General features: G+C 53.2%; 1 protein-coding gene across 2 annotated transcripts; it reads right to left on the bottom strand.

The window, feature by feature from the left end:
* Positions 1–3629: 3629 nt before the first annotated feature.
* Positions 3630–26148, bottom strand: IL17RA (interleukin 17 receptor A). Of its 2 annotated transcripts, XM_080810369.1 has the most exons (13): positions 25898–26148; positions 16629–16653; positions 15771–15917; positions 14743–14855; positions 13315–13441; positions 11676–11723; positions 11412–11575; positions 10689–10772; positions 10219–10303; positions 9448–9459; positions 9079–9180; positions 6895–6936; positions 3630–6278 (listed from the first exon to the last, which is right to left on the bottom strand). In XM_080810369.1, exons 1-13 carry the CDS (start codon positions 26039–26041, stop codon positions 4777–4779), a joined length of 2595 nt encoding a protein of 864 aa, XP_080666495.1. In that variant the 5' UTR covers positions 26042–26148; the 3' UTR covers positions 3630–4776. The 2 variants fall into 2 exon arrangements, with proteins under 2 accessions (XP_080666495.1, XP_080666496.1); XM_080810370.1 differs by lacking the exon at positions 9448–9459.
* Positions 26149–26756: the final 608 nt, after the last annotated feature.

The raw sequence follows: 26756 nt of genomic DNA, 5'->3' as shown, positions 1-26756 counted from the left end.
AGCAGGGGCTGGTTTTCCTATTCTGTGTGAGTCCCAAGGAAGTGGCACTGAGTGAAAGTCAGGGGACAGCCAATCGGGCGTCATGTCTTTCTGCTCTCTCTCCTCTCAGGTCACTGTTGTACCTTCTTTCTCTCTGATCAGAAAGGAAGGATCCACGGAACTAATAGCCTAGGGAACTACTCCTCCTAGGAAGGGAATCCGGGGACTGGGTCTGGGGAGGCATGTTGGACAAGACCTCCCGGTATCCTTGAAATCATGAGAGGGGGGACTCCATGTTCCTCTGACGGACAAGGCTGACTCTCCAGGGCACTTCACCTGCCTCAGCCAACTCAAACGGACAGGACACGAATGTGCACCCAGCACCAAAATCTGGGAGAGGCGGCAGGGCATGGAGGGCAGGGGGCAGACTGAAAGCAAGAAGATGGACAGTGAAGCCATTTAGCAGTGATGTGGGAGGCTGTGAGTGGGCACCCCAACTTCACAGCCTGTATCCAGGGGCTGGGGGCAGTCGCTTTATTTCATGTTCTCCCATAATATAGAATATTGGATCATATATTGCTTTTGTAATCTGAAAAAGCGAACACCAGAACAAGGAAGTCCTAACAGTGGGAGGAAGGCTAAAGCGCCCCACGTTCCTCAAGCTGAGGAAGCTGGTCTGTGCTCCTTGCTGAGAGGCGATGAGATCTCAGGGAGCCCCTGGACTCCTCACAAGGGCAGCAGCAGGTACGGGTGGCAACACCTGGAGGGAACGAGGGTGACCGTGTGCTGAGTGCTCCCATGTGTGGGACCCCACCCCAGCGCCTCACATGGAGGTTCTGTCCACTCCTCAGAGACCTCTGTGAGGGCGGAGTCCCTGCTGAGCCTCCCGCAACCTGAGAGCTCAGGAAGACCACCGGATCAATCTCAGGGCTGGCAAGCAGCAGAGCCAGGGCCCCAGCCTTGGGTTAACTGCTGCCAGCCTCTTTTTAAAGAACCTCCCTCTGGATACCTGGGTGGCTCATTTGGTTAAGCGTCTGCCTTCATCTCAGGGTCCTGGGATCAAGCCCTGCATCGGGCTCCTTGCTCAGGAGAGAGCTTGCTTCTCCCTCTGCCTGCCGCTCCCCCTGCTTATTCATGCTCTCTCTCTCTCCCCCTCTCTCAAATGAATAAATTTTTTTTAAAAATAAAAAATAAAATTTTATTTTTATTAAAAAATAAAAAAAAATTATTTATTTGACAGAGAGCCGCGAGAGAAGGAATATAAGCAGGGGGAGTGGGAGAGGGAGAAGCAGGCCTCCCACTGAGCTGGGAGCCCGATTCAGGGTTTGATCCCAGGACCCCGGGATCATGACCTGAGCCGAAGGCAGACGCTTAACTGACTAAGCCATCTAGGCATGCTGAATAAATAAAATCTTCAAAAATAAATAAAATCTTAAAAAAAATTAAGAACCTCTCTCTCCAACCACCCAAGGATACTGGAGAGACCCAAGGCAGGACTGGAATACCAGCTCTGCTTTTTATTCCAAACTCAGGCATACTTGGGCCCTTACTTTCTTTCATAGCCTGGAGCAGCTGGTATCTCCTGGCCCTGAACTGGCGGGTCTTTTCTGGAAGCGCTGGAGCAGAAGCAGGCCTGGCACTGCCCTTATTTATTTGGGAAGGGAGGACATCAACCACAGAGCCTAAAGGCCATCGGATTAAAACTTCCATTGCATTGTAAGTACATCTTCCTCTCCTTTATGCCTTATTTAATCTTTAAAGACAAGCAGAAGTGAAGTAAAATCCATCACATGCTGGCATTCAGAAATTCCAGCTCAAACTGCTGAACCCCTCTGAGGTCCTTCCTAAGCAGAAAAGAGAAACCAGGGTAGAAGCAAAGCTGGAAAGCATGTCTACACCACCATCTAATAAGTCCCCGAGCCCCCACGGCCTCGACTAGGATCAAAGATGGCAGGCAGGCAGTCACGCAAACCCACCCAGGAATCAGAAGCTGGATGCCAGGCCCAGGTCGCCGCTCCACTGTAGGTTTGGGTCACATGTTGACCATGGGTCCTTCCACCCCCTTGGGCCACTTCTGCTCTACTCTACTTAGGAGAGGGTCTTTTTTTTTTTTTTTTTTACGATTTTATTTACTTATTTGACAGGCAGAGACCACAAGCAGGCAGAGAGGCAGGCAGAGAGAGAGGGGAAGCAGGCTCCCCGCTGAGCAGAGACCCGGATGCGGGGCTTGATCCCAGGACCCTGAGATCATGACCAGAGCCGAAGGCAGAGGCTTAACCCACTGAGCCACCCAGGTACCCCTAGGAGAGGGTCTTGAGTGGTAGGAAAGCCCCAGCTTGTGGGACATCTGTTCTTAGAATGGTGTTTCTGGGTGAAGCAGGATTTTATTAGCCATATTTCAGAAGAATACAAACAGCAAGGCAAGGCTTTATTTACACACGCTCTTCATGGTCTTGGCATTGGGCTGATAGCAGACACCACAGGCTGACAGAACTTCTGGTATGTGTGGTGAGCAAAGGCCAGTGTGAGCCTGGGGGCTCCAGGGAAAGGGAGGGAATGTGGGAGGAACCAGGGCATGACGTTCAAGGAAGGGTCCAGAAGCCCTGGGGAACTTCACAATTCCATTTGTACTGGTTAGGTCCACAACAGGCAAACCCATAGAGGGATGGGGAGCTGAGGGGGGTGGGTGGTGAGGATGATGGGGTGCTGGATTTCTTTCCGGGCTAAAAAAAATGTTCTGAAATTGATGATGACGATGGTTGCTGAGTTCTGAACTCTTAAAAGCCATTGAACTGCATAGGGTCAGCTGTGAATGACATGGATGTGCACCGTATCTCAATAAAGTTGTTAGGGAAACAAGCAGCCGCCCTAGAGAGAGAGGGGACACAGTGAACAATGCTAACTGAGGACATGTGGCCTCCAAGGCCAGCAGAGCTGGACATCAAGGCTTGTGGGGAATGCAATGCAAATGACAAGTATGCTTCTGGGCACCAGGGCCACACTGGTTGGGGCACGCCGGTGGCGTGTCAAGTCCACCATGCTGTTCCACGCTCTGGACATGGAGTAAGCACTTTGTGGAAGCTGGGGCGACATCACCGAAAGCTTGGTAGGCATGTGGCCCCAGCGAAGCCCACGGGCAGGTTACTGGAGGGGAGACAGAGCCTGAGAGGCCGGCAGCTGGGAGAACGTGGCTCCCAATCTTGCTCAGTCTGGAAGGGCTCAGCGCAGAACACCGCACATGGGGCAGACTGCAAGTACACACGTGGCTCATGGTTCTGGGGGCCGGCGAGTCCCAGACTAAGGAGCTGGCGGACTGGATGTGTGGTGGGAGCTTGCTGCCCGGGTCACAGATGACCATCTCACTGTGCCCTCACGGGTGCATGGAGCTCTCTGGGGCTCCCTCCTCCTGACTGAATCACCTGTCCCTCCACTACTGTCACACTGAGGTATTTTGGGGGACACAGACACCCTGTGTGCAGCCCTGCCTCCCCTGGTCCTTTGTGGCGTGGGGCTGTGTACAGGCTGCACGTGGTCTGGGCCTCCGACCCGCCATCCCCGAGGTTACGCCGGAAAATCGCACAACTGGAAGGACCGGACAGCTGGGAACTTGGCCTATGGTAACACGTGACTCCACAGAACGACGCGGGGTTCTCACCAGAGTAGACACATTTATTCCTTCTTTTATTGGTCATCTCCCTTGTGTGCACATGTCTGTGTCACACACACACACACAACCTGGGATGGTTTCCCATCACTCTGTCCCTGAAGCTCGGAGCTCCAGCTGAGGGCGAGGGTACAGGCGAGGAGCTCACCCGAGTGCAGGGGCACATGGCCTCCTAGGCCGGGACCGCAGACGGACAGAAGCCCTCAGCTCCTCCCAAGAAGGCACCTGAAGAACAGCTTCTTTACCCACTGAACTTCAGCATCTCTCCTCGAATACTGCCTTTGAGCCTCAGACTTCTAAGTACAGAGAGGCCCATTTCCCTCCCCCTCAGAGAGGCCTGCTCCCCTGAACCCACTCTGCCGGAACCCTCCATATCTCACACCCAGGCTTGGGAGCCCAGCTCTGGGACCTCCCGAGCTCGGGGGGTGCTGCTGCCCAAGGGCTTTCGGGTATGTTTGGTCCTCAGGTCCTTCCTCTGCAGGGCAGCAGCTCACCCTATCAAAGGAATGCCAGGCCACCAGGCTGATGTCCCAACCCTCCTAGCCTGGCCCACAAGCCCCTCTCCAGCCCGGGCTCCGGCTGCCCCATCCTCCCACTCTAGCCCCCTGGCTCCAGCCCCACCCCCTGCACCGTCCCTGCCCCGGGGAACGCTGCCCTCTCCAGCCATAGTCTCTGGGCCCAGCTGCTCCTTCTGTGTGCTTTCACAGCCCTAGGCAGACTTCTACCAAGCCTTTCCAACACACAGGACCATCCTGTTTGCTAATCTGTCACTCTCATCCAACGGTAAGCCCCTTGGTGACCAGGGCCACTACCCTGTAAGATTTACCTTTACATCTCACACGCTTGGCAACAAGAGGTGCAAAATAAATGTTGCATGACTGAAAACGGCATGACAGTGGCTCAAGGACACTGTGTCGCTGGCTCAGGGCAGAGACGGGCTGTGGATTCTTGGCGGGACAGAACACGACCAGAGGGTCAGAGAAAGAAAATTCAGGGGCAGACCTAGGGCTCGAGAGGTCCACATCTAAAGGCAAACACTTCATACAGGAATCTATACATATATACAGACACTCGCACGAACCCTTGTGGACACACACACTCCCTTCTCTCAACACCGGGCGCGTGGGGAGGCCCTAGGGCTCCTCCGGCTCCACACTGTCCCAGCCGGAGCTCTTCTGAAGCTCTTGGAAGAAGAGCCTTCTCTGGAGGCTTCTCAGGTTCTCTAGGTCCTCGGGAGAGAGCTGCTTGGACGATGTCCCCAGGTCCCGCTCTTCCTCCTCTTCCTCCATCTCCGTGAGTCCTTCAGGGGGCTGTGGGGAGCTCCTGGAGATGTAACCCTGGTCAGACTGCACTGACTGCCGTTGCTCCTCCTCGGAGGGCGTGCAGAGGTCTCTGAGAGCCATCGGGGCTCTGTCCCAGCCCTCCAGGGCCTGGCAGTTCAGACTCTGCTGGAAGAGGGAGAACATCAAGCCTTCGAGCTGCTCCCTGACGTCTTCCGGGAGGCAGCTGGGTGATGCCATCGGAGTGCTGCAGAGACGCGGGGCCTCTGAGTCCATGGGGAGGCAGAGGACGCTGTTCCGCTGCGGGCCGTAGCCCTCCAACAGTGGGCAGGCCTCGTCTGCCTCCCCCACAGCCAACCGGCCCGCTGTGTTGCTCTCGGTGGCCAGAGGAATGGGTTCCACGGCCTGAGCCGGAGGGACCTCCTCCACTGGGAGCACCGCGGTCTGGAGAGCCTGGGCTGCCAATTCTCCTTGGGGCAGGAGTTGAGGGTCCAGCCTTGACAGCCCTCTTCCTTCCTCACTGATGAGCAGCTCTCCCACCAGGGCACCCTCGGAGGCGGGTTCCTGCATCAGGGGTTTCTGCTTAATGATCCCTCTTCCTGGCGGCAGCAGGGACTCCTCGAACACCTCTTCGTCCAGCGATGGGAGGTCCTGGTCATCCACTGAGCAAAGGTTCTCACGCTCAAACCAGTCTGGGCACTGGACCTGCCACTGCCGGAACCGCTCCACTGCCTCCTTGAGCTGCCAGCCGCTCGGGTTCTGCAGGTAGTTCTCACCTGTGAGCTCCCCGACGCGGTGCATCCGGCCGGGTTCAAACATCTCCAGGTCCTGGATCCGGAAGTACACTTCCTCGAATCTGTCCATGAGCGGGTACCTGGAAGTGATGTTGAAGAGGTCGGGGATGTCACTCTCGCTGCTGATGTCACGGAAGTAGCAGACAATGTAGGTGCCGAAGCAGGCTGGCTTCTTGAAGTCTGGTAGGATCATGTTCATGGCCGCGGTGAAGAGGTCCCCTGCCGGCTTCCAGCGGTCACACCGGAGCTGCACGGCCGGCTCCTCCCAGCCAAGGATGGCCTGCCACTTGGCCCGGGTGCCTCGGGAGCACAGGATAATGATCTTGGAGTTGGTCTCCACCATCTCTTGCTTCTGGCGGCCCACCCAGGTCATGACCCCCACCTCTGAGATGACCTGCTCCTCCAGCAGGTCGAGGGCCACTTCTGTGCCACAGACAGTGAGCAGGAACTGGGCGAACTTCAGGACCACATCCACGTAGAGGGGGTGATCGGCAGAGTAGACAATCCAGACCTTCCTGGGCTTCAAGGGTGGTGGGGTCAGGCTGGTCTCTGGCAGGACATCTGAGGGAAACAAGGAAAGCCAGGCCCCTGGGTTTGGGTGTGCACCTGCGCCGATCCTCAAACCGCAGGCCCAGGGCAGCAGTCCCCACTGGTCAGCCTGGGGGCAGCTGGGCCAGCAGACACCGGCTCCCCATTCTCAGCGATGCAGCCGACGCCTTGCAGTAAGGCCCGTTCTGGCTGCCTGGAAAGAATCAGTGCGGTACTTTTTGGGAGAGTGAATTTCTTTCTCAAGATTCCTATCTGGCCTTGAGCCTACACTTTAAGTATTGTAATTAAAAAGAAGAAAAGCACAAAGGCCTGCCTATGGAATACTGTTATAGTATTCTATATATTCTATAATCTGTTATAGGCAGGACCTCTCTTCATCAAAGACGGTACCCTACTCTTCCTTCCCTTGCCCAAGTGATTTCAAAAATGGTATCCCAGCCTGGCCATTTGTGGTCCCCTCTGTGTGGGGGTCCTAGAAGGCGGGTCCTCCAAGCTGAGGTCTCCTGAAGGAAATCAGGAGTTAAACTGCAGAAGGCAACCCACCCCTGTGTCTCAAGAGAACCCTCGAGCATGCCTTTGACAGCAACACTCACCAAACCCAGCCTGTCCCGTACCAGGAAACACTGACCTGTGCATTTGCTGTCATTACCATATTTTTCACGATGAGACCCTGAAAGAAAAAAAAAATACACTCGAGCAGCTCTTTTGGAGGAGCAACAGGGACCAGTTCCTGGGGACATCTGATGGCATGCTGGCCCACCCCTGACCCAGGGCAGACGGCTAGCAAGGGTGTTCAAAAACAACAGTTGCTAGGTGCTTTGGGGCTAGGGCTTTGCAGGACCCCGTGCTGTGAGGAGCTGCTCAGGTGTGACTCCCAGGTCTGCCATCAACAGCTGGGAGATCTGGGAAAGTTACTGAGGGCTCTGGAACTCAGTTTCTTCCTCTGTAAAAGGCGTCTGTGTGGTGGGGATTAAAAGAGATTGTATCTGTGAAATGTCTGGCACATTGTACACAGTCAGCTGGGGTCAGGAATATTCTATAGCACTGACCTAGCCAGGACCCCCAGCATGGTGACTAGGGGATCCCCCCCCATCGTCCCTCGTTCTAGCAACGGTTCCTCTCCTCCTCATGGTCTGGCCAGCCCTGAGGAAACCTCCCAGTGCAGGGAAAGCCTCTTCCTCAGAAGTGTCCTTGTAAGAGGCTTACGACACATCTTCAGAAGCAGCCCCCACCAGGCCCGTTTACAACATTTCTGAGGTGAGGAAAGGAAACAACATTCTGAAGCAATGGTTCCCCCAGAGATGCAAAGAAGGAAACCGTGGTGCGGGAGTCAGCTCCTCAGTGACGTGGCAGGACGCCCAGAACCCATGGGTGGCCAAGGAAGACTTTTCGAACCTGAATTTCAATTCCCACCTCTTGGGCCTCTTCCCAGAACTACCAAAGGCAGTCAAACAAGTGTCCTTTCCTTCACCCCGTGGTGTAGGGGACTCTTCAATAGGAGGCCAGAGTGAAACTACGGAAATGAAGAAAAAGCCTCCCTGGCATCTATGGGGGGCTTTACAGTTTAGGAAGCACTCACAGCAGGAGGCAGGGGTGTGGGTGGGGGTTGGGGGGTGGGGAGGGGCTGGCTCAGTCAGGTAAGCATCCAACTCTTGGTTTCGGCTCAGCTCATGAGATGGGGCCCTGTGGGGGCTTGGCGGTCAGCGGAGAGTCTGCTTGAGATGCCTTCTCTTTCTCCCGCCACCCCCCAAATCAATCAATCAATCAATCTTTAAAGCACTCACGGAGATGTTAACTTATTTGACCCTGCTAACTAACGGTCCTGTGGAGAAGGGCCCTCGAGGTGGGTCTTCCAGAGCCCATCACACAACAATTAATAATGACTGATACTTAACCTTGATGAGCCTTGTAAGTGTGGGAATGGCTCTCAGGCCAGTGAAGGAGGGGTGCGGGGCCACGGAGGGGCAGGGGAAGGCCCAACCCCTCATCAGAAGGCCCCATGTGCTTTCTGCTCAGAACTTGGCCAGACAGGGCTGCAGGGAGAGGGAGCTGCTATCTCCCAGCACCCACTGGCCAGGACCTTCCATGCTGGGCCATTCAATCCACACCCCAACCTTGAGAAGGAGGGGTTATTATCCCATTTTCCAGAAGGCAAAACCAGATCTAGGGTTTGTTCAGCAGGCTGCAGGGAGGCAAAGCTGGGGGCCACATCCGTGTGTTCTGGGCCCATCCAGAGCCTTTTCTGTCACATCATGCTGTCCCTTGCTGTTCTCCCCGACAGATGTACGTTTCTGGGGGCTGCAGGTTGGGCTCATTCAGGTTCTCCCACCTGCCTGGCTGATCACGTCTGAGGCAGGGAAACCCTACCCTTACTCCTCCAATCCAGTTCATTTTAAAAATATTAATTTTGGTAACAATAAACAAAATTATGGCTAACATCTGTCGAGCAAATTGTGCCAGGCTCTAGTCCAAGAAGTCATACACGTTATTTCATGTAATCCTTCCATTCGTTTTATGATGTGGGTATCTTTCTAATTTCTATTTTATAGAAGAGGAACCCGAGGCTCAGGGACTTTTGTAATCGGCCTGGGGCGTAAGTGGTGGGGCTGGGATCCGAGCTCATGTCAGCCTTCTGCAGGCTGAGCTCCTGACAGGTAAGCTTGCTGTGGCCCAAGAGACACGATGTCGGTACTTCAGTTAAGATGGAAGGGCTGGGACTGCAGGGTGCCCCCCCAGTATGGCCTCTCAGAGACTGGAGTGGGAGGAGGAGGGCCTGGGGAGACAGAGGGGCAAACCCCGTGATGATCCTTACCGGGCAGCCTCCAGGTCATGCAGACGATCAGCAGGATGACAGAACCCACCAGCAGGATGGAGATGCCTGTGATGAACCCGTACACCCACAGGGGTATGTAGTCTGTGGGAAGCGGAACGGCATGAGTGACATGGCAGAGGAGGCCCACCCTGCCAGCCCTGAGCTCTCCCAGCCCTGCTGCCCAGCCCCTGGGCAGTCCTCTCCGGCCTGTGCCATGACATGCTGACGACCTCCACCCCGGGGCTGGCCTCCTGGTTCAGCCTTCTCTGCATGGCTCCAGATGAGGCTCAGTGAGGGACTTGCCATGTGGCCCCTGAGGAAGGGCCCCAGGGGACTCCTGCAGTGGATGGGAAGGACAGTTGGCCTTACCTGCAATCGAGACTGCAATGAGAACACAGGGAAAACAGTATTCATCATTAGCAGTAATCACAAAATCCACCGCTGATGTCCACCAGGGGCCTGCTGGTGACCTCGGCCCTACCCTGAGCGTTCCAGAGACCCGTTCCGCTTAATGACAATGTCTACAGGACACATGTGAGCTGCTGGCCTGCGAAGAGGTGTCCCAACTCCCACCTGGGGGCCAGATCCTCATTCTGGCCGATGGAATGGCTGTGGCTCTCTGCCCCCCATTCGGGGCTAGGCTGCCATGGCTTCTGAGTGGGGGATGGGCCACGGTGCCAGGAGAGGGGATGGGCAGCTCTGCCACTTCCCTGCTGAGTGCTCTTGGACAAGTTACTGAACATCTCTGTGCCTCTGTTTCCTCATCTACGTACTACGGGAAGCACGCTCTACTTCATGGCCCGAGGAGTCACAATCCGTGGGGATTAAAAGCGGATGTGGTAAAGCACTTCGTGGTCCGTACCGGAACTCTCGGACACGAACGATCCCCAGTTCTTCAGTCACAGAAGTTGAGGACCAGAAAGGTTAGGTATCTGGCCCGCGGCTACACAGCTAATGAAGGGCAGTCAGGAGGCCAACCTAGGAGTGTCTCTACAGCTCTGTGTTGCAGGCTTGAATAACTCCAAGTAAAATTAAAGTCCACCCCCACCCTCAGCACCAGGTCAGGGCTCAGCTCAAGGTGCTAACCTCCCTTCACTCTCAATCCCCCAAAACGCCCCAGAGCAGCCATACACCTCCTACCTGGAGCATCTGGAATTTCTGGGCAGGGAAGGGTTACGGAGTGTCTGAGACAGTCGTTGAGACAGCTACTGAAGAAAGGCTGGATCTGGGAGAGCAGAAAGAACGGGGAAGAGCGGGCCGCTGAGATGCTGGGTGGGGGGCTCAGGCCCTCCGCGAAGGCTTCCTTGCCAACAGAGGCTGCTGCGGGGAGCAGAGCCTGGCCGGCCACTCCAGGACCCCCACAGGCCTGCGAGGCAGATCGCCCATCGGCTACTGGGTGCCAAGAAGCCCGGCCCGGGGAGGCCGGGAGTATGGGGCTAGGGAAGGCAGACATGATGCCTCTCCAGGCAGGGAGCCCCAGGGAGTCGGCGAGCCAGGTCCCTGGAGAGAGCAGGAGTCCTTGAGCTGTCCTCCTTCCCTTCTCGGCCCCTCTAGGTGGAGTACCCTCCTGTGCACATGCTCCCACACCTGTCCGCACCACACGCACCCACCTGCACTCGGTGGCGGCAGCACCAAGTCCGGTCTGACAGGGTGAGCGTGACGTTGGCCCGCTGGTGGAACTCCTCAAGTGTGGGCTGCAGGGAGAGGAGAGGGGGCATCAGGCTGGACCGGCACGGGCTTGCCGCAGCGCTAAGGCAGTTGCTGAGAACTCAGCCATCGCTGTCCAGTGGGTTCTGGAGGAATGCCGTGTGGAGAACGGCTTTCCAGGTTTCTGTTTCAGGAAAAACTCCATTTCCCTACGGCAACTGGCTCGTTGATGCAGGAACACATCTAGTGACCAGTGTTTCTCTCTTTGCTTCGGCTGCTGGAGATAGTGAGGACAAACCTGTGCTCACAGCCAACTGCCTGACACACATTTTCCATAGAAACCCCACCCTCACTTCATCTTGTTTCCTCATCTTTATTTCCCCTTTGTTTTGATACCCACGTTTTAAAACTCTTCAGGTCCTTTTCGGAACAGGTGGAATAAAAGGCAAGGAGAACCAGGGGGCCTGTGTTGAAGGAGGAACTGAGAGGATGGGGGAGGCGAGCAGGGCAGAGATCAGCTACACAATGGAGCCAAAGGAAAGAGCCACCACAGACCTTACTCTACCCCAACCATATGTCAGAAGGAAAGACAAGAGCTGAGTGGTGCAGACCTGGGATCAACCACAGTACTGGGAGGCCTGATGCCTGGCGAGCGGGCGTTCGCGCTCAGGACAGTGACACCTTACCTTGGACACCATGAGGCCATGATGGAAGCAGCTCTGGTTCTCCGTGTGTGGAAAGCTGGTCAGCAGGATCTGGTAAGGGGTAGACTCGTTCCACAGGGTGAAGCTCAGCCGCAGCTGCTGGGCCTCTAGGGTCTCTGCCGTGATGTTGGGGTCCCACAGGCTGCCTGCCCAGGGCACAGACACGCGTTGGGAGTGAGGGGAGTGTGTGCGTGTGTGCGTGTGCACTCAGGGAAGCTCTCCCAGCAAGGCCCATGGCCCCGTTACCTGAGCTCACACACGGTGCGGTCATCCTCATCCTGGGGTCCTCGCAGCCTGCCAACCCGGAGAGAAGGGGAACCACTAAGCTTCAGCCTTAGAAAGCTGGCTTTTCCAGACTCCCAACACCAGGGATAACCACCTCTTTCCTTCTGGGGAGTCTGTTCAAAGACGGCCCCGTCAAAGCAAGCTCCAGGAGTGAACTGCTGCCACGGGCCAGGGGCTTCACAGAACTGGGGGCTGACCTGGTTGTGTCATTCCCTCCTCTTTCAGAGAACCTTCCAGACTCAGCTGTATTCCTCAGCTTGCTCTGAGAGTCTCCGCCTACTCCAGTTCCTACCCCACCCACTCTGCCCGCCCCAAGCTTTTGTTGCAGTTGCCTCTGACTCTTGACAGGGGCAGAAGTACTTTGTTCCTTCACACAGTGTTTCTTGAACTTTCCTGTGCATCACCTGGGTAGTGTCTGATGCAGTTGGTCTGGGGAGGGTCCCTGAAAATCTGCATTTCTGACAAGCTCCCAGGTGATTCAATGATGTCACTGGCTTACGGACTGCCTTGAGGACTAGGGCTCCAAAGACCTCTTCCTGACTTCCCTTCCCCAATGGCCTTGACTGTAACATTTTCACTTTGGTTTAAGAAGACATGTGACAGGTATGAACTGCTGTGATAGGGACTAGGTCAGTCTACCGTAGGAACAAGGGAGGGCCCTGGGAGGTTCACTCTTTTGACAAGCACTTATGAACACCAGACCTGTGCCAGGCACTGGTTTAGGCACTAGAGATACAGCGCTGAATGAGGGATAGTCCCTGCCCTCTGGAGAGCATGTTCCAGTAGAAGAGACCTAAGAAAAAAACAGCATAATGTAACACCATGAAAATATCATGACAATGTGTCAGGGAGTGATGGGTAACATGAAGAGAAATAAAAGCAGGGTAAGCAGAGTGTGTGTGTGTGTGTGTGTGTGTGTGTGTGTGTGTGTGTATATATATATATATATATATATATAGCACTCCAGGAATGAAGAAGGCTGTCATCATTCTGAACAAGCATTTCCTGGACTGCCTACTACACACAAGGCAATGGTGGGCTCAGGAGCGTGCATGGATGGGTCTAAGCCCCAGACCCTGTCCTCGGGGGGGCTGGGGCTCCACGTGTACTTGGCTTTGAATAATGAGCAATGTAGGTTGTGGCTGAGATGCTGGCAGGAAAGGGACCTAGAAGGTGCACAGACATCAAATGACGTTTTAGAAGGTAAGCCCAGCGGTCTTCCTAGGCACAACAGGTCTGAGGGGGAAGAGGAGATGGTGTCACACATGGGACAGTGATAGATAAATGTGGGTAAAAAGTGAAGAACCAGGCAGGGCAGGTGGGGAATGAAAAAGATGAAAGTGCAGAGCAAGGTGATGAGAGCTGGGACGAGGCTCGAAGCAGGGGTCAAAGCTCTCCCGAGAGTGGCTTGTCTTCCTGGTGCATCCTGGGCAAGGAGCTCCCCAAGCACAGCGTCTGCTCATTCTGTAGGTGCCTTGTGCTGACAATGGCAGCCATGGCCCAGCTGAGCGGGAAGGCTGCTATCTGAGCCACCTGCTGGTTTCTTCTCAAAGAGGAAGAGCCAAGTGATGAAAGGAATGGCTTGGGAGGGCACTCTTACCAGGCACGGGGAAGTTCCTGGACTGGTGGTTTGGGTCCCCATCAGGGATGGGTTTGGGCAGGTTGTGAACGGTCACCTCATATTCCTGGCCAGGTTCCACCACAAAGTGGCTGAAGGTAAAATGCCACTGAAGAGAGGGAGGAAGGCAAGGTTGGGCAGGTCACACACACACCTCTCCCCCAGCGGTGTGTGCCCAGAGAACTCCATCCCCATCTGCTCCCTGAAAGGTCTGTGAAATGGGAAAATAACAACCACCACAGCAAGATCCAAAACCAGAGGCAGACGTGTCTCTGCTCTTTGCTTCCCCTGGTCTTTGCTGCCTACTTAAAAAACCCAGATTTGGGCTCATCAGTAGACAGTAGTGTCATACGCCAGAAAATCTGGGGAAAGCCAACACAGTCCTCCTCACTCGTCAGCCCGCAGACTCCAGAACGATGGGGTGAGGGAGCTGAGCCAGAGGACTCGGGGCTAGTGGGAGAGCTAGCACACAAGAAGCAGCTAAAAACCATTTGTGAAGTGACTCTTCCTCCTTAAATGGGAGAGCCTGGATTTCTTGAGAATGTTCTGGAACACAAAAGTGCAGAGGGAGGGCTACAGACCCCCACTCAGCCTGTGCTTGCAGGTGCCTTCATTACAGAGATAAGAGAAGGTGTGAGGATATTTTCTGGATGGTGCAGATAACACATACTGATTTAAACTCACATCCTAATTAGTCTGGGTGTGGACGGGGGTGTGTGGTCCTTTGCTTCTAAATCCATCTAGGCACCTGGGCTTCAGCAACCAGCCAGGAGTCAAGTTTGGGGGTTCTCATTAAATAAAGGGGAAGGAAACTGTCTTGGCTGCTTGGGTTTGCGGGAGATCCGCAAACAGGCCCTTTAGTAGATTTCAACTGACCGTGTTCGGACAGGAGCTTGCCCCGGAATCACTTGGAAGGCTGGTTCAGCACCAACGGCTGGGCCCCGACTCAGTGTTTCAGATTCTAGAAGTCGGGGGTGGGGCCCGAGCTTCTGCATTTCTAACTGGTTCACAGGGCGTGCTGATGCTGCCCATTCTGGGACCACACTCTGTGAACTGATACTTTAAACCCACCAAATGTGAATCAACCTTTTATTTTACCATCAGGCAGCGAGCAGCAGAATAAAGGGAGAGTTCTGCAGAACTCCCTCGCTTGTGCCCCCAGCCACAGCAGTTCCCGGATCTGGGCAGAGCTGCTCCTTGCTGGAGGCAGGGGCCCCCCGTGAACCTCGGTTACACAGGAAGGGAACAGGAGTGGGGCTGTGCAAGGCCTTCCCCTCAACTTTATGCTGAACAACTAGGGAACGTTGGGAGCAAAAGCAGGGGTGGGCGTGTCTGGGACGTTTCCAAAAACACGTTCTGCCCCTCGCTATCATGAGAGGAACACAGTCCACTCCGGGGCCGGCTGCTTACCCGCTGGCGATGATGCTGCAGTCTGGACAGAAACTCAAACTTGACGCACAAGCGTTCATTGGTGTTCAGCTGCAGGACAGATAGCTCGGCACCCTCCAGGAAGAGGATGCTCGCTGCCGGTTGGGGAAGAGACAAACATAGGCAGGTCAACAGAGATAAACTGCTGGGCGTGGCACTTCCCTGTCCGATATGCTAACTCACTCTTAAAGAAAATCTGTTCACTATACCTAACCCTCCACTTCCTGTTCCCTCCAGCTCACTCCTGGGCCTCGGGGAGCTGATAGCCTTGCAGGCGTTACTTCCCAGCCAGGCAAGGACACTTGAAACTTTACGCTGGGCCAGAGGTAAAGGCTGTACAGATATGTGGCTAGGGTGTTGGTGATGTAGCCTGCGTGTCCCAACCTGGCTGTCCCCATCCTTGGAGAGGCTGGCGTAGGCACCAGGGGCTATAAGGAGGATGACCTCCCCGGGACCCCGGTCACAAATGTGGGGCTGACCCTTGTTAATCCTAATCTTCCCGATTCTGTCTACAGCTCACTATCCCTGAAGAGGTTTTGGTTGGGGGAGTGTTGTTTTATAAACATGCTAGCCTCTAGGGATGGTTGTAGGATCTCAGGATTATAAGTTTGAGCCCCACGTTAGGTGTGGAGAGGACTTAAAAAAGAAAAAATTCCTGCCCCTAAATTAAAGGAAAAAGCACACTGGCTAATGTGTTACCATTTGGTATCACAGTCAGAGAATGAACCACTTGACTTTTTTTTCCGGGGTGATAAGGATTTTAGGCTGAAGGAAGGATGGTGGGTTGAGAAGACAGCATCATGGGTTAATATCTCAAACACTAAAAAAGGACTCATTGACTGCATGAAATGATGGAGGCTTTCAGCATGAAATCCAGGCCCTCGTGTCTGAGCACGGGTCCAGGATCCCATTCTGAATCTGGTGGGAGAGGCAGCTGGTCTGATGTGCAGGCTCACCTGGAGGAGGGTAGACCCTCCCAGCACCGTCCCCCTCCCCCCACACCTGCTCACCGTCTGTCTGCAGGGTCCATCTGATGCGAGCCACAGGTAGGAGGTCTCCATGCTGGTTGTGGGCAAAGTCCAGGTGGACCTGGACATCTTTGGGGGACGAAGGGGTCAGATTTCGAGGGTGGATCCAGCTGTCATCCAGGCAGGTACCTGGAGCCAGAAAATGCAGGAATCAGAGAACGCCACGCTCTGCGAGAACCTGAAGAAGCTGCCAGAGAAGGAGGCATGCAAGCAAGATGCCCCAGGAGTGGCTCCAGAGAGCTTAATCGTGCACACACAGGGCCTGGGACACCGGCCGGCTCTGCCACCCCACCCCTCTCTTCTCCAGCCTGTCTGAGCCCCTGCAAAGCTGTGAGGTCTAAAGGACATTTTAGGACAGGAGACAAAGCATGAAACTTGGTTTTGCGATAAGGCAGTGAAATGGGGCATGGGAAGGATGGGGTAGTAATAAAACGTGATACATATTTTTATGCCAGGGCTCGTCCCTAATTAACACAGATGCTTGAAGTATGTGCCTCCTGCTTGAATTAAAACACAAAAGAAGATCAACCTCTTGGGTGTCTCTCACGTTCTAGTGACAAGATCTGGCAAATCAAGTCGTATGGAAGACACACCGGGGCGGCACCCCAGACAATGTTTTCAAAACCTAAGTAACAATCCCATGTCTCACTTCCTGACTTTCGCATCATGGCTATTCTCGATAGGAGGCGCAGGTGCACACAGCCTGGATTCTCAGGGATCCCTCCCACCGAAGGCTGTCACCCTCACCCTGAGCCTAGGGGGAGGGGCAGAGCTCCTGTCAGACAGCTGCACAAGGTTAGCACTTAATATTAGCAGGACAAACCCAAACAGATGACTTACTATTCTTGACTGCGCAGTTTAGTCCCTGTGGAAGAAAGGAAGGAGGTAATTACAGCTGGGAAGGAATGGTCATTCATCAGTCAGGCTCCCCATGCTTCCCTTGGCTCATTCTTAAGACTAAGATGTCCACAGCACCACCCTTGCTTTTGGGGGCCACTCCTGGGGCAGGGAATCATCATCTCCTCACACTTCTCCCATCCCGCCCACCCAGGGAGAAACAGGATGGCAAGTGGGTCCAGTGGATGACAGAATGGAAAGGGCATTTTCTGAGTAACTGTTAACAGCTGGGAACCTCCCCCTTTTAAAAGACACTGAGAGGGTTCTCTTGGGGTACCCCGCTGAAAGCCCTCTAAATACCCTGGGGCCCCGCACCTCCCATCAGAATGACAACGCTGCAATAGGACAGAACGAAACCACAGCTCCCCTGACAGGGTCAGAGGCAGAAAATTCACCACCTCCCTACGAGTCCTCTTAGGTGCCAGGCCCTGATCTGGGTGACCGAGACAGAGTATTTTTCTAATCCTCACATAAACTTAGGACTAAGCGTTACCCTCAGCCCTGTTTTATAGATCAGAAAACCGAAGCACAAATGTGACCTCAGAGCTGCCTCCCACTTCGGCAATATGTGTGAACTCTCTAACCCAGAGGAGCTCTGGAGAGCCAAATTTAGAAGTCCTAATTGCAACCAGTAGGAAATGCAATCACTGACTTCAGTCTGGCCAGCTGACTCTACTTCGGAAGACACGCACACACATCCTTGGAGCTGAGTCACCTTACCACCACTTACCAGCTAAGTGACTTTAGGCCAGACACCAAACGTGGCCAGGCCTTGATTTCTTCAACTGTAAAATCAGAATGATCATAATACCACGTCCAGAGCATTAGTTGAGAATTAAATGAGACACACATTAAGATACTGGGGCAGGGAGTGGGCTGGTGGTGATGGCTGTGTGAGTGTGGGAGGGAGCCCTTCACTTTCCGCTTCTAATATCTGCATTACAAAAAGTTTCAAACAGCGGAAATGTATTTGTGTATTGATTATACAGTTAAATAAAATAATACAGCGCCACCAACCGTTACAAAGGCTGCTTACTAGAAGCCCTAAGAAAATCATGATGAAGAATTTTGTTGCCTGCAGGGCTCAGGGAACCATGTCACTGCCTGCTCAATGACACAATATTTGTCCAGTGTCTGGCACATAATGGCTGCTCTTTAATTATTGGCTGCCTTTCCTCAGAGCTTGGCATTTAGTAAGCACTCAGTAAATGGAAGCTTTTATTATAAGGGGTGACCTCCACAGACTCAGGTTTGGCAGGGAGCAAGGGAGGAACTCAGGCTTGGCTATTTCGACTTACCCACACGCGCAAAACGGATCAATCAGGTGGAGTGGAAAGACAGATGTTGAAGCAGATCAGGAATACAATTTTCAGGACAAGAGAGGGATTGGTGTATGCATGTCAACCGGGTGTTGGGGTCAGCAACTGCCTGTCTCTCAAGAGGGAGCAGAGAGACGGGGTAAAGATGGGAGAAGATGTCCACCAGGGTTCACTCACAGAGCGGATACAGGGATAAAAACCTTGCGCATGCTCCGGGACTGATTCTAAGCATGCCATTTCATCCAGACCCTACCCTCTGGGATACCAGCTCATGAGCCCTTGGGGTCCTGTAAAGCTCCTGGCGCTGAATTCTCCCTCACCCAGGGCCATCGAAACCCTGCGAGGCACTCCTCACACATTCAACAGAATCCACCAGCTGCCTCTGCTCACTCTAGGGTCACTCTGTTTCCAAGGCGGCGAGGAGATTAACTTCCACACACATGCTCATTTTTCCTCCCACCAGAAACTCCTAGGACTAGGGCACAGAGGACAAGACACTGCTGTCGACCAGGAAATATCACGTAAAGGTTAAAGAGAATTAGTTATGTAGCTATCTTTTGACCTGGAGTGATGCTTAAGATGTGTTGATGACTGAGAAACATAAGTGAAGGACTTCTTAGCAAATGATCCAATTTTCTGTGGAAATAAGTGATGAGAAAACCCTTCCCATATATGATATATATGATGAATATCATTGAATGAATATATAAAAATATGTGGACAGATATATAGCAGGTCATTAACACACGGGTTACTGGGAGTAAAGGGATAGAAGCAGAACAGATGGAGAGAGGGAAGATGAGGGGACAGAAATTTAAACAGAAGAGGAAATTATGCGTATCAGTGAAATACAGAATAACACATTCCATTAGAGGTCCTGGCATGTTGACCATAGACATGTTATCTTCTCCCTGTCCCCAAATCACAGGAAAGTTCTAGGAAAGAGAACATAATTTTAGGAATTTTCATGGACAAGGAGAAAACACAGTTGACAAAAGATGTGAACAAATGTAAAAAAAAATTTTTTTTTAGATTTTATTTATCTATTTGAGAGAGAGCATAGGCAGTGGGCGTGGTGGGCAGAGGGAGAAGCAGGCTCCCCACTGAGCAAGGAGCCCGATCCCAGCACCCTGCAATCATGACTTGTGCCAAAGGCAGCCAGTTAACCGACTGAACCACCCAGGTGTCCCGAGAACAAATTTTTAAAGGCCAAGTGGAAGGAGGCATAGGCAAATGGCTCAGGTCAAGTGGAGGAACTTGGATCTGAGTGGTGCAGAAGGGAAAAAGGACAAGAGAGAAGCCAACAGAACCTTTTAAAGCATCAGGTCTTTTAAAGGTATCATGTGTCTGGGGAGGTAGTTTAAACAAAGAAACCAAAGGGGGTCTGGTTCAGTGAAGTTCTGCACAGGGAATGTTGGGAACCATTACCTCTTTCCCTGCTCTGATCTCAGAACACTGGCAGCCAAGCCCTGGAAAAGACCTCCCAATTCCAACATTTGAGAGTCCACTGATGGACAGGATGCGTTCTCTATTAGCCCGACTCCCTGAAGTCCAGCGATCAATAACCCCTACCTACACAGAGTATTTAATCAGCTTTTAAGGACCTCATTCTTCTTCTTTTTTTTTTTTTTTTAAATTTTATTTATTTATTTATTTGACAGAGAGACACAGCGAGAGAGGGAACACAAGCAGAGGGAGTGGGAGAGGGAGAAGCAGGCTTCCCCCTGAACAGGGAGCCTGATGCAGGGCTTGATCCCAGGGTCCTGGAGAGCTGAGCTGAGCAAGAGCTGAGCTGAAGGCAGATACTTAGCAAATGGGCCACCCAGGCACTCCTAGGACCTCATTCTTTAAAAAAAATTTTTTTCATTAAGTTTTTCATTTTAATTTCAGTATAGTGAACATACAGTGATATATTAGTTTCAGGTATACACTATCATGAGTCAACACTCCATACATTACTCAGTGCTCATCATGATTAGGACCTTGTTCTTAAAATACTCTCAGACAGGGGCAACTGGGTGGTTCATTTCGTTAACCACCTACCTTGGGTTTGGGTCATGATCCCATGATCAAGCCCCGCATGGGGCTCCTTGCTCAGTGGGGAGCCTGCTTCTCCCTTGTGCCTGCCACTCCCCCTGCTTGTGCTCTCACTCTTTCTCTGTCAAATAAATAAATAAAATCTTCATAAAAAAATCTTCTCATGGGCGCCTGGGTGGCTCAGTGGGTTAAAGCCTCTGCCTTTGGCTCAGGTCATGATCCCAGGGTCCTGGGATTGAGCCCCGCATTGGGCTCTCTGCTCAGCGGGGAGCCTGCTTCCCCCCTCTCTCTGTCTGCTGCTCTGCCTACTTGTGATCTCTGTCAAATAAACAAATAAAATCTTAAAAAAAAAAAATCTTCTCAGACAGCCAAAGAGTATGAGATACTTAAGAAGGGATTCCTGTATGAAAAATAGATCAAAACATACAAATTTTTAAAAATAATGCTGGGAACAGAATAAAATTAAAACAAACAAAATTATGATAGTTTCAAAGAGATAAGAGAGGACACTGACAAGGACAGGATACTGTGGTAAAATGAGAAAGCAGGGAATAAAAATGAACCTTGGAAATAAAAAAACCCATAGAATGGTTGGGCTTTCATTCAGGAAATTTCTCTGAAAGTAGAATAAACACAAACAGAAATAGGAGAGAAAATAAATGACTATTTAGAGAATGAATTCAGGAAATCAAGGTATGATTAACTGGATTTCCAGAGGAAGATTATACAGAAAACAGAGGGGAAGAAATTAAAAAGCAAAGAAACACTCCAGACTGAAGGATACATACTTCCAAATTAAAAAGTTTAACTGAATGGCCTGGAGAAAAGGCCCAGACCAAAGTTCAATATGATGAAACTTCTGGAATACCAGGCATAAAAAGATCTAAATAATCCCAGAGGGGGAAAAAGTAGGTACCACACACAGAGAGTCAGCAAGGCCCTGGCCTCCTCAGCATCTGCGCTGTTTGCTAGAAGGCAACAGAACAAGGCCTTCAAATTTCTGAGGAAAAATTATCTTTAACCTGTGATTTTAATGCCCAGCCAAATTAATAAAAAGTGTGAGGGTATATATGTGTATATATTTCCCTCATACCCTCATACGTTTTCTTAGGAAACCGTAGGAGGATATGTTCCAGGAGAATGAGGGAGGGAGGCCCTGGGAAGACACACAGAGGATCCAAGACAGGACAGCGAGTATGACAGTTATACCACAGGCCTAGCCAGGGATCTGTCGAGGCTAGAGCTGGAGAAGCCGGGGTTCCGGGGGGGAGTTCTCTGCGGGGAGAGGGAATGGAATCGATGGAATTATCTGATGTTTGGGGAAAACAACATCTGACAAATCTGACAGAAAAAAACCTGACTAGTTACATGGAAGATTACGGAAGAATTAAAGCACTTATCATCTCGGAAAGGGAAAAGGAATTACACCAGAAAAGGAATGTAATCAAAGTACATCTATGGCCTCAGCAGTGAAGATTACCTACTTGTTACAAATACAGATGATGGATTTCACTAAAATTGTGATATAACTACAATGGGGACATTGGGAGAAGCCATGGAAGGAGAAATGTAAGAAATTTAAATTTTTAGCTACTGTGAGTCAATAGGTAACATCTAACATTGACAAGTCAAGAATAACAATATAAGTACATTTAGAAATGTGGAGGCAAATGCCAGGAAGGAAAAAAAAAAACCCTAAAATAAGTGGAAGGTGATCATCTCTGGGAACGTTTTAGGGAGTAGCGAGGGCTGGGAGAGATCTGTTGGTTTGGGTTTTATTTTATTCTTTTTAAAAGATTTTATTTATTTATTTGAGAGAGAGGATGCAGGTGCACACAGGGGGTGCAGCAGAGGGAGAGGGGCAAGAAGACTCCGTGCTAAGTGCAGAGCCCTAAGCGGGGCTCGATCTCAGGATGCTGAGATCAAGGCCTGAGCCGAAATCAAGAGTCTGAGGCTCAACTGACTGAGCCACCCAGGCGCTCCCCACCCCCATTATTCTACTTTTACTGATGAAAAAACTAAGACACAGAGAGGTCTGTTAAGTGGCCCAAGGTCCCACAGAGCTGACCCTCAAACCCATGTAGTTTTGCTCCAGAATCCATGCTCTGAATCATGGCTCTACCATCTAAATGAAAAAAAAAAAAAGAAAAAAAAAAAGGGATACTTGCAACAGGTAGGCCAATAGTCTCTCTCCACAGTGGTGAGGATTAAAAGGAAGGAATTTCTTTCACTGTGTCAAACTCTGTACATTCAAAGAACAAGACCAAGTGCCTGGTCAAGAAAAGTGGGCTCTGAAGTCACAGGCCGCTTGGCTTCTCAGCCCAGCACTGACTAGCGGGGCGACCTTCCGTCAATCACCCAGCCTCTCTAGGAGGGGGCAGTGGTGTGGCCTGGTGGGCTGTTGTGAGTGTGGAGGGAAGCTGCGCAGGTGAAGCCCCAGTACAGTGCCTGGCACGGAGCTACGGGTCCATGGTATGCCTGGAGCCTTCTAAAGCTACAACACATGTAGTTTGGTGCCTTCACTCACCTCCACGGTATCTGCTCTCCCCAGAACCCTGTGAGGTGAGCAGCTTTTATCCGTGAGAGCACTGGCTCCTTACAGCGGAGTGACCGACCCAGAGCTTCAGAGCAGGTAGGCAGGGAAGCCCAACCCAGAGCCCAGGTCTTTGGACCCCGTGTGGTCTCTCCCCTGCCCAGCCCTGCTGGGTCCTGCCAGCGGCTATGTGCTGTTACGGTCTCTAGAAGGAAGACCTGCCTGGTGCGGTCAGGGTGCGAAGTCGGGCATGACGGCCTGGGAACTGGTAACTGGGCTGGCAGCCAGGACTGCCGGAATGCCTCCACCAAGTACAAGTGTCCCCAGAACACAGCCTTTTACACCAGGAGAGCGGCATGGCAACCGGAAGGGAAGGCTTAAATCAAACATTCTGCCACAAGTCAAAACCACAAAGTGCTCAGGAAAGAAAAAAGAATTTGTAAGACAACACACATCCTGTCTATAAAACAGTGTGTTAACACTCATACCAACCAAATCCAAGTCACTGTCTTCCCTTGAGCTCCCCTGGGCTAGCTGTCGTGGGGGACCTGAGGGAAAGCCCGGGCCAGGGGAAGGGCCAACCCGGAGACTGCTCAGGAAATTGCAATTACTTATGGTCACTCCAATATCGATTTCTGTGGGGAACCCAAGACTCATCTGGGTTTTGAGCTGTTAAACCCAGGAAGCCAGAAACAGTGCTATGCCTGGTCTCAGGTAATCACTACTTTTCATTCATTCATTCACTCATTCCTTTGACTCTCATTCCACAAATATTTATCAAGCCCCCACATCCTGTGTGTGCGGCACCAGGCTAGGAACAGAACAGGTGTGCAGAAGGCTCCTCTCTGTCTTGGGAGACAGTCACTGAACACTCAATCCAACTGGGCTTTGGACAGGCATTTATATTCTGGAAAGTGGTTCGTACAAACTTTGTGATGGCTCATCCAGCCCTTTCTTGTGGAAGGGAGGTTACCCAGCCACTTGAGCTGCTCAAGCTTGCAGAGATTCTAGGTGGTGAAGCCAGGATGCAAATACAGGTGCTCTGAGGAGGCAGAGAAATCTGAAAGGTGCTTGTTTCTTTCTTTTTAAAGGGACTAGTCCAGGGGCGCCTGGGTGGCTCAGTTGGTTGTGCCACTGGCTTCGGCTCAGGTCGTGATCCCGGAGTCCCGAATTGGGCTCCCAGCTCTGTGGAGAGTCTGCTTCTCCCTCTGACCTTCTCCTCTCTCTCTCACTCTCTCAAATAAATAAATGAAATCTTCAAAAAAAAAAAAACAAAACGGACTAGTCCATGAAGATAAGGGGCCTGTGAGCCAGGTGGGAATGTAAAGGCAAGGTGGGGGAGGGGGAAAAACGTGGGAGATCTAAGACAACTCTGGCTGATTGATAAGTATCTCTCTCCAGCCCTGCCCCTGCTCCTGACTTTCAGAAGTGCTTCCCACTGAGCAATTAAAGTCAAACAGTCTAGCTCTCACACCAGGGCACCATGGAGTCCCTACCTGCCTTTCTAGCTTCTTCTTTCACTTCCCTGCCACACACACCCTCCACTGCAGCCACCCACTTTATCCTGTCCATCCAAGGGCCTTGGCTCAACCCCTTTCTGCTGCCTGGACTGCTCCACAACCTCTGGTTCTAAGTTTCCCCCACTGCAGGGCTGCCCAAGTGCCTTATCTGCGATGAAGAACATCCCAGCTGGAAATAAGTTTTCCTCTCCTTGGAATTCTGCACACTCTCTGGTTGCACAAAGAGCACTTGCTACAGGCTGCCCTGTACCGTAGTTAGCATCTACAAGCCTCTTCCCCTCCCGGATGATTTAAGTTCCCGGACATTAGGGTCCCAGGGGTGTTTCTTGACAGTTTCAGTTCAGAGCAACAGTAGGACCTTGTATTTTGCAGGCAGCTGGCAAATGGCCATTAAAAAATAAACACCGAATTCTCTAGGTAGAATAGTTCTATACCAACTTCTGTGGGAAGGATCTGCTGAGCACATGTCCCGTTTTGCCTAAAAGTAGGAGTCTCAAGACCATTTCCCAACATCTTTCACATTAAAAAAAAAAAAAAAAATCCTGCTAGTCATTCATCTCCACCCTCTTTTGGCAAATCCTCCACAAAATTAGATAAGGAGAAGTATCTCCTTGGTTGTTTCACATCCTCTGACTCAGATACTGGGTCAGAAGTGGTGGTGGTGGGGGGGAGCGCCTGGGTGGTTCAGTGGGTTAAGCCTCTGCCTTCAGCTCAGGTCATGATCTCAGTGTCCTGGAATCAAGCCCCACATTGGGCTCTCTGCTCAGTGGGGAGCCTGCTTCACGCCCTCTCTCTGTCTGCCTCTCTGCCTCCTTGTGATCGCTCTGTCAAATAAATAAATAAAATCTAAAAAAAAAAAAAAAAGTGGGGGTGGGGGTGGGCTGAGGAAACCAGAGAGCAAGTGGAGTAGAGAGGGCAGCTTTGGGGGGAGAAGTTGGGGAGGTGGGCGCGGTGATTGGCTGTTTGTTTTTTTGCCCTGAAGATGGTTCTCCACAAAAGGCCACTTCCCAACAGGTGGGTGTGTCACTTCCTGGGGGCACAGCCCGGGTACTACTTGACAGATACAAACTGGACTCTAGCGGTGGTGGGAGCTGGAAAGGTAGTGTCTTAATCCTTTGCCCAATCCTCAGGGCTTTGCCCCTCTGGAGAGGTGTCGCCCGGAGTTAGCCGGCTGCCCTCCGCACAAGTGTCCCGGTCTCACCGTTCCGGGCCCTTAGCCCGCACCGGCCGTCCGGATTCGCGCGCAGAGCTCTAGGACCGCGGGGTCTCTCCCGGGGAGTAGGGCCGAGATCCGAGGCGGCCCCAGACTTCCGAACAGCGGCCTTCTAATCCGAATGCCAGGGGCTGGCCGGACTCCTTTGAGGGGAAGCTCTCGCGGTCCGGATGGGTGTCCGGGGCTCGGGCCGTGGCCCGCCCCGGCACCACGGGGATTCGCAGGGTGCACAGCGAGGAGGCCGCTCCGGGCCAGTCCTGGCTCCCCCGAAGGGCCCTCCCCACCTCCCTTTCTAACCCACTCTGCCCGCCTCTCTGGCCGGGCCCTAAGCCTCCCTCTCCTTCCCCGAACCGTGGGGCCCCGGCGGCGGCCCTCCCGCCTCCTGCCCAGGACGCCGGGTCGGGTCGTTTACCCCGAAAACTCCCTCTGCTCTCCCGTCCTCCCCGCAACTCCCACCGCTCCAAGTGTTCCCCGGAGCGTGGCCGCTCTTCGTGGCCGACCCTCGGACCCGCTGAGAACCCCAGCGCATTTCCCGGCCCGGGGCACCTCGCCCACCCCCGCAGCATCCTCGGGGCGCGTCGGGGTCTCACCTCCTGAGAGCAGACTGGCGCCGGGTATTCCAAAAGTCGCGGGGAGGCGCGAGCCAGGGACAGCCCGCTCAGGAGCAGGGGCACTAGCAGCCGCCCCAGCGGGGGCCCCGGGAGGAGGGGTGGCCCGCGGCGCGGAGTCCCCATGGTCCCGCGCTGTTGCAGAGCGCTGGCGGCCCGCGGTTGGGGCTCTGCGGGGCACGGACCCTGGGCTTCCCCTTCCTCGGTGAAGCTCCGAGCTGGCTCTTCTTCGCCCGCTTCCGGCTTCCAGGCGCGCGGGGGCCGGGCCGTGGAGGGGCAGGGCTTGGGCCGGGGACCCGCGCCGCGCTGGGCCCTCCTCCCGCGGTGCGTGCAGGTGCTCGCTCCTCCCCTCGCTCTCCGCCCCGCCTCCGCGCCCGCGCCCGGGTTTCCCGCCGCGCGTGCAGCCGTGGTCGCCTAGCCCTCGGCCCTCGGACCGCTCGCAAGTTTCCTCCCAGCTCTTACCCGCGAGTCCCGTCACCCAACTTCAGTCACTTCCCGCTTTGCCCTCGCCCCTGATCAGCCCACTTCGGTCTTCTCGGTCCCTGCACGTCAGGGCTTTCCTTTCTGCCAGCGACTGCCGGCTCCGACGCATTATCCGGTTGGGTCTCGGGAGAGGAACGGGGAGCAGTCGTTTCCCACACAGTTGGCGCCCACTCTGCGAGACTGAATTCCCGGGGGGCAGGTACCCGGTGCGGGACCAGTCTGCGAGCCCACAGCGCCCCAGGCCGCCCCATTTCCCGAGACGTACTCCGCGTCCTCGGGAGGACGGCGCCGTGGCCCCAGCTTCTGGTCTCCGGTCCCTACCGCCGACGATCCTCTGGAGCGAACGCCGACTGCTTGC

The sequence above is a fragment of the Martes martes genome, assembly GCF_963455335.1.
Source record: "Martes martes genome assembly, chromosome: 8".
Lineage (NCBI taxonomy): Eukaryota > Metazoa > Chordata > Mammalia > Carnivora > Mustelidae > Martes > Martes martes.
Note: the sequence above shows the minus strand (reverse complement) of the source record. Positions and strands in the feature narration are given on the sequence as shown.

Coding starts and splice junctions, on each gene's coding strand:
- IL17RA (XM_080810369.1), bottom strand. CDS start 26,041: ATGGGGACTCCGCGCCGCGGGCCACCCCTCCTCCCGGGGCCCCCGCTG. Junction 14,856..15,770: donor ATGGACCCTGCAGACAGACG/GTGAGCAGGTGT, acceptor CCCAACCGGCAG/CGAGCATCCTCTTCCTGGAG. Junction 13,442..14,742: donor TGCAGCATCATCGCCAGCGG/GTAAGCAGCCGG, acceptor CCCTCTCTTCAG/TGGCATTTTACCTTCAGCCA.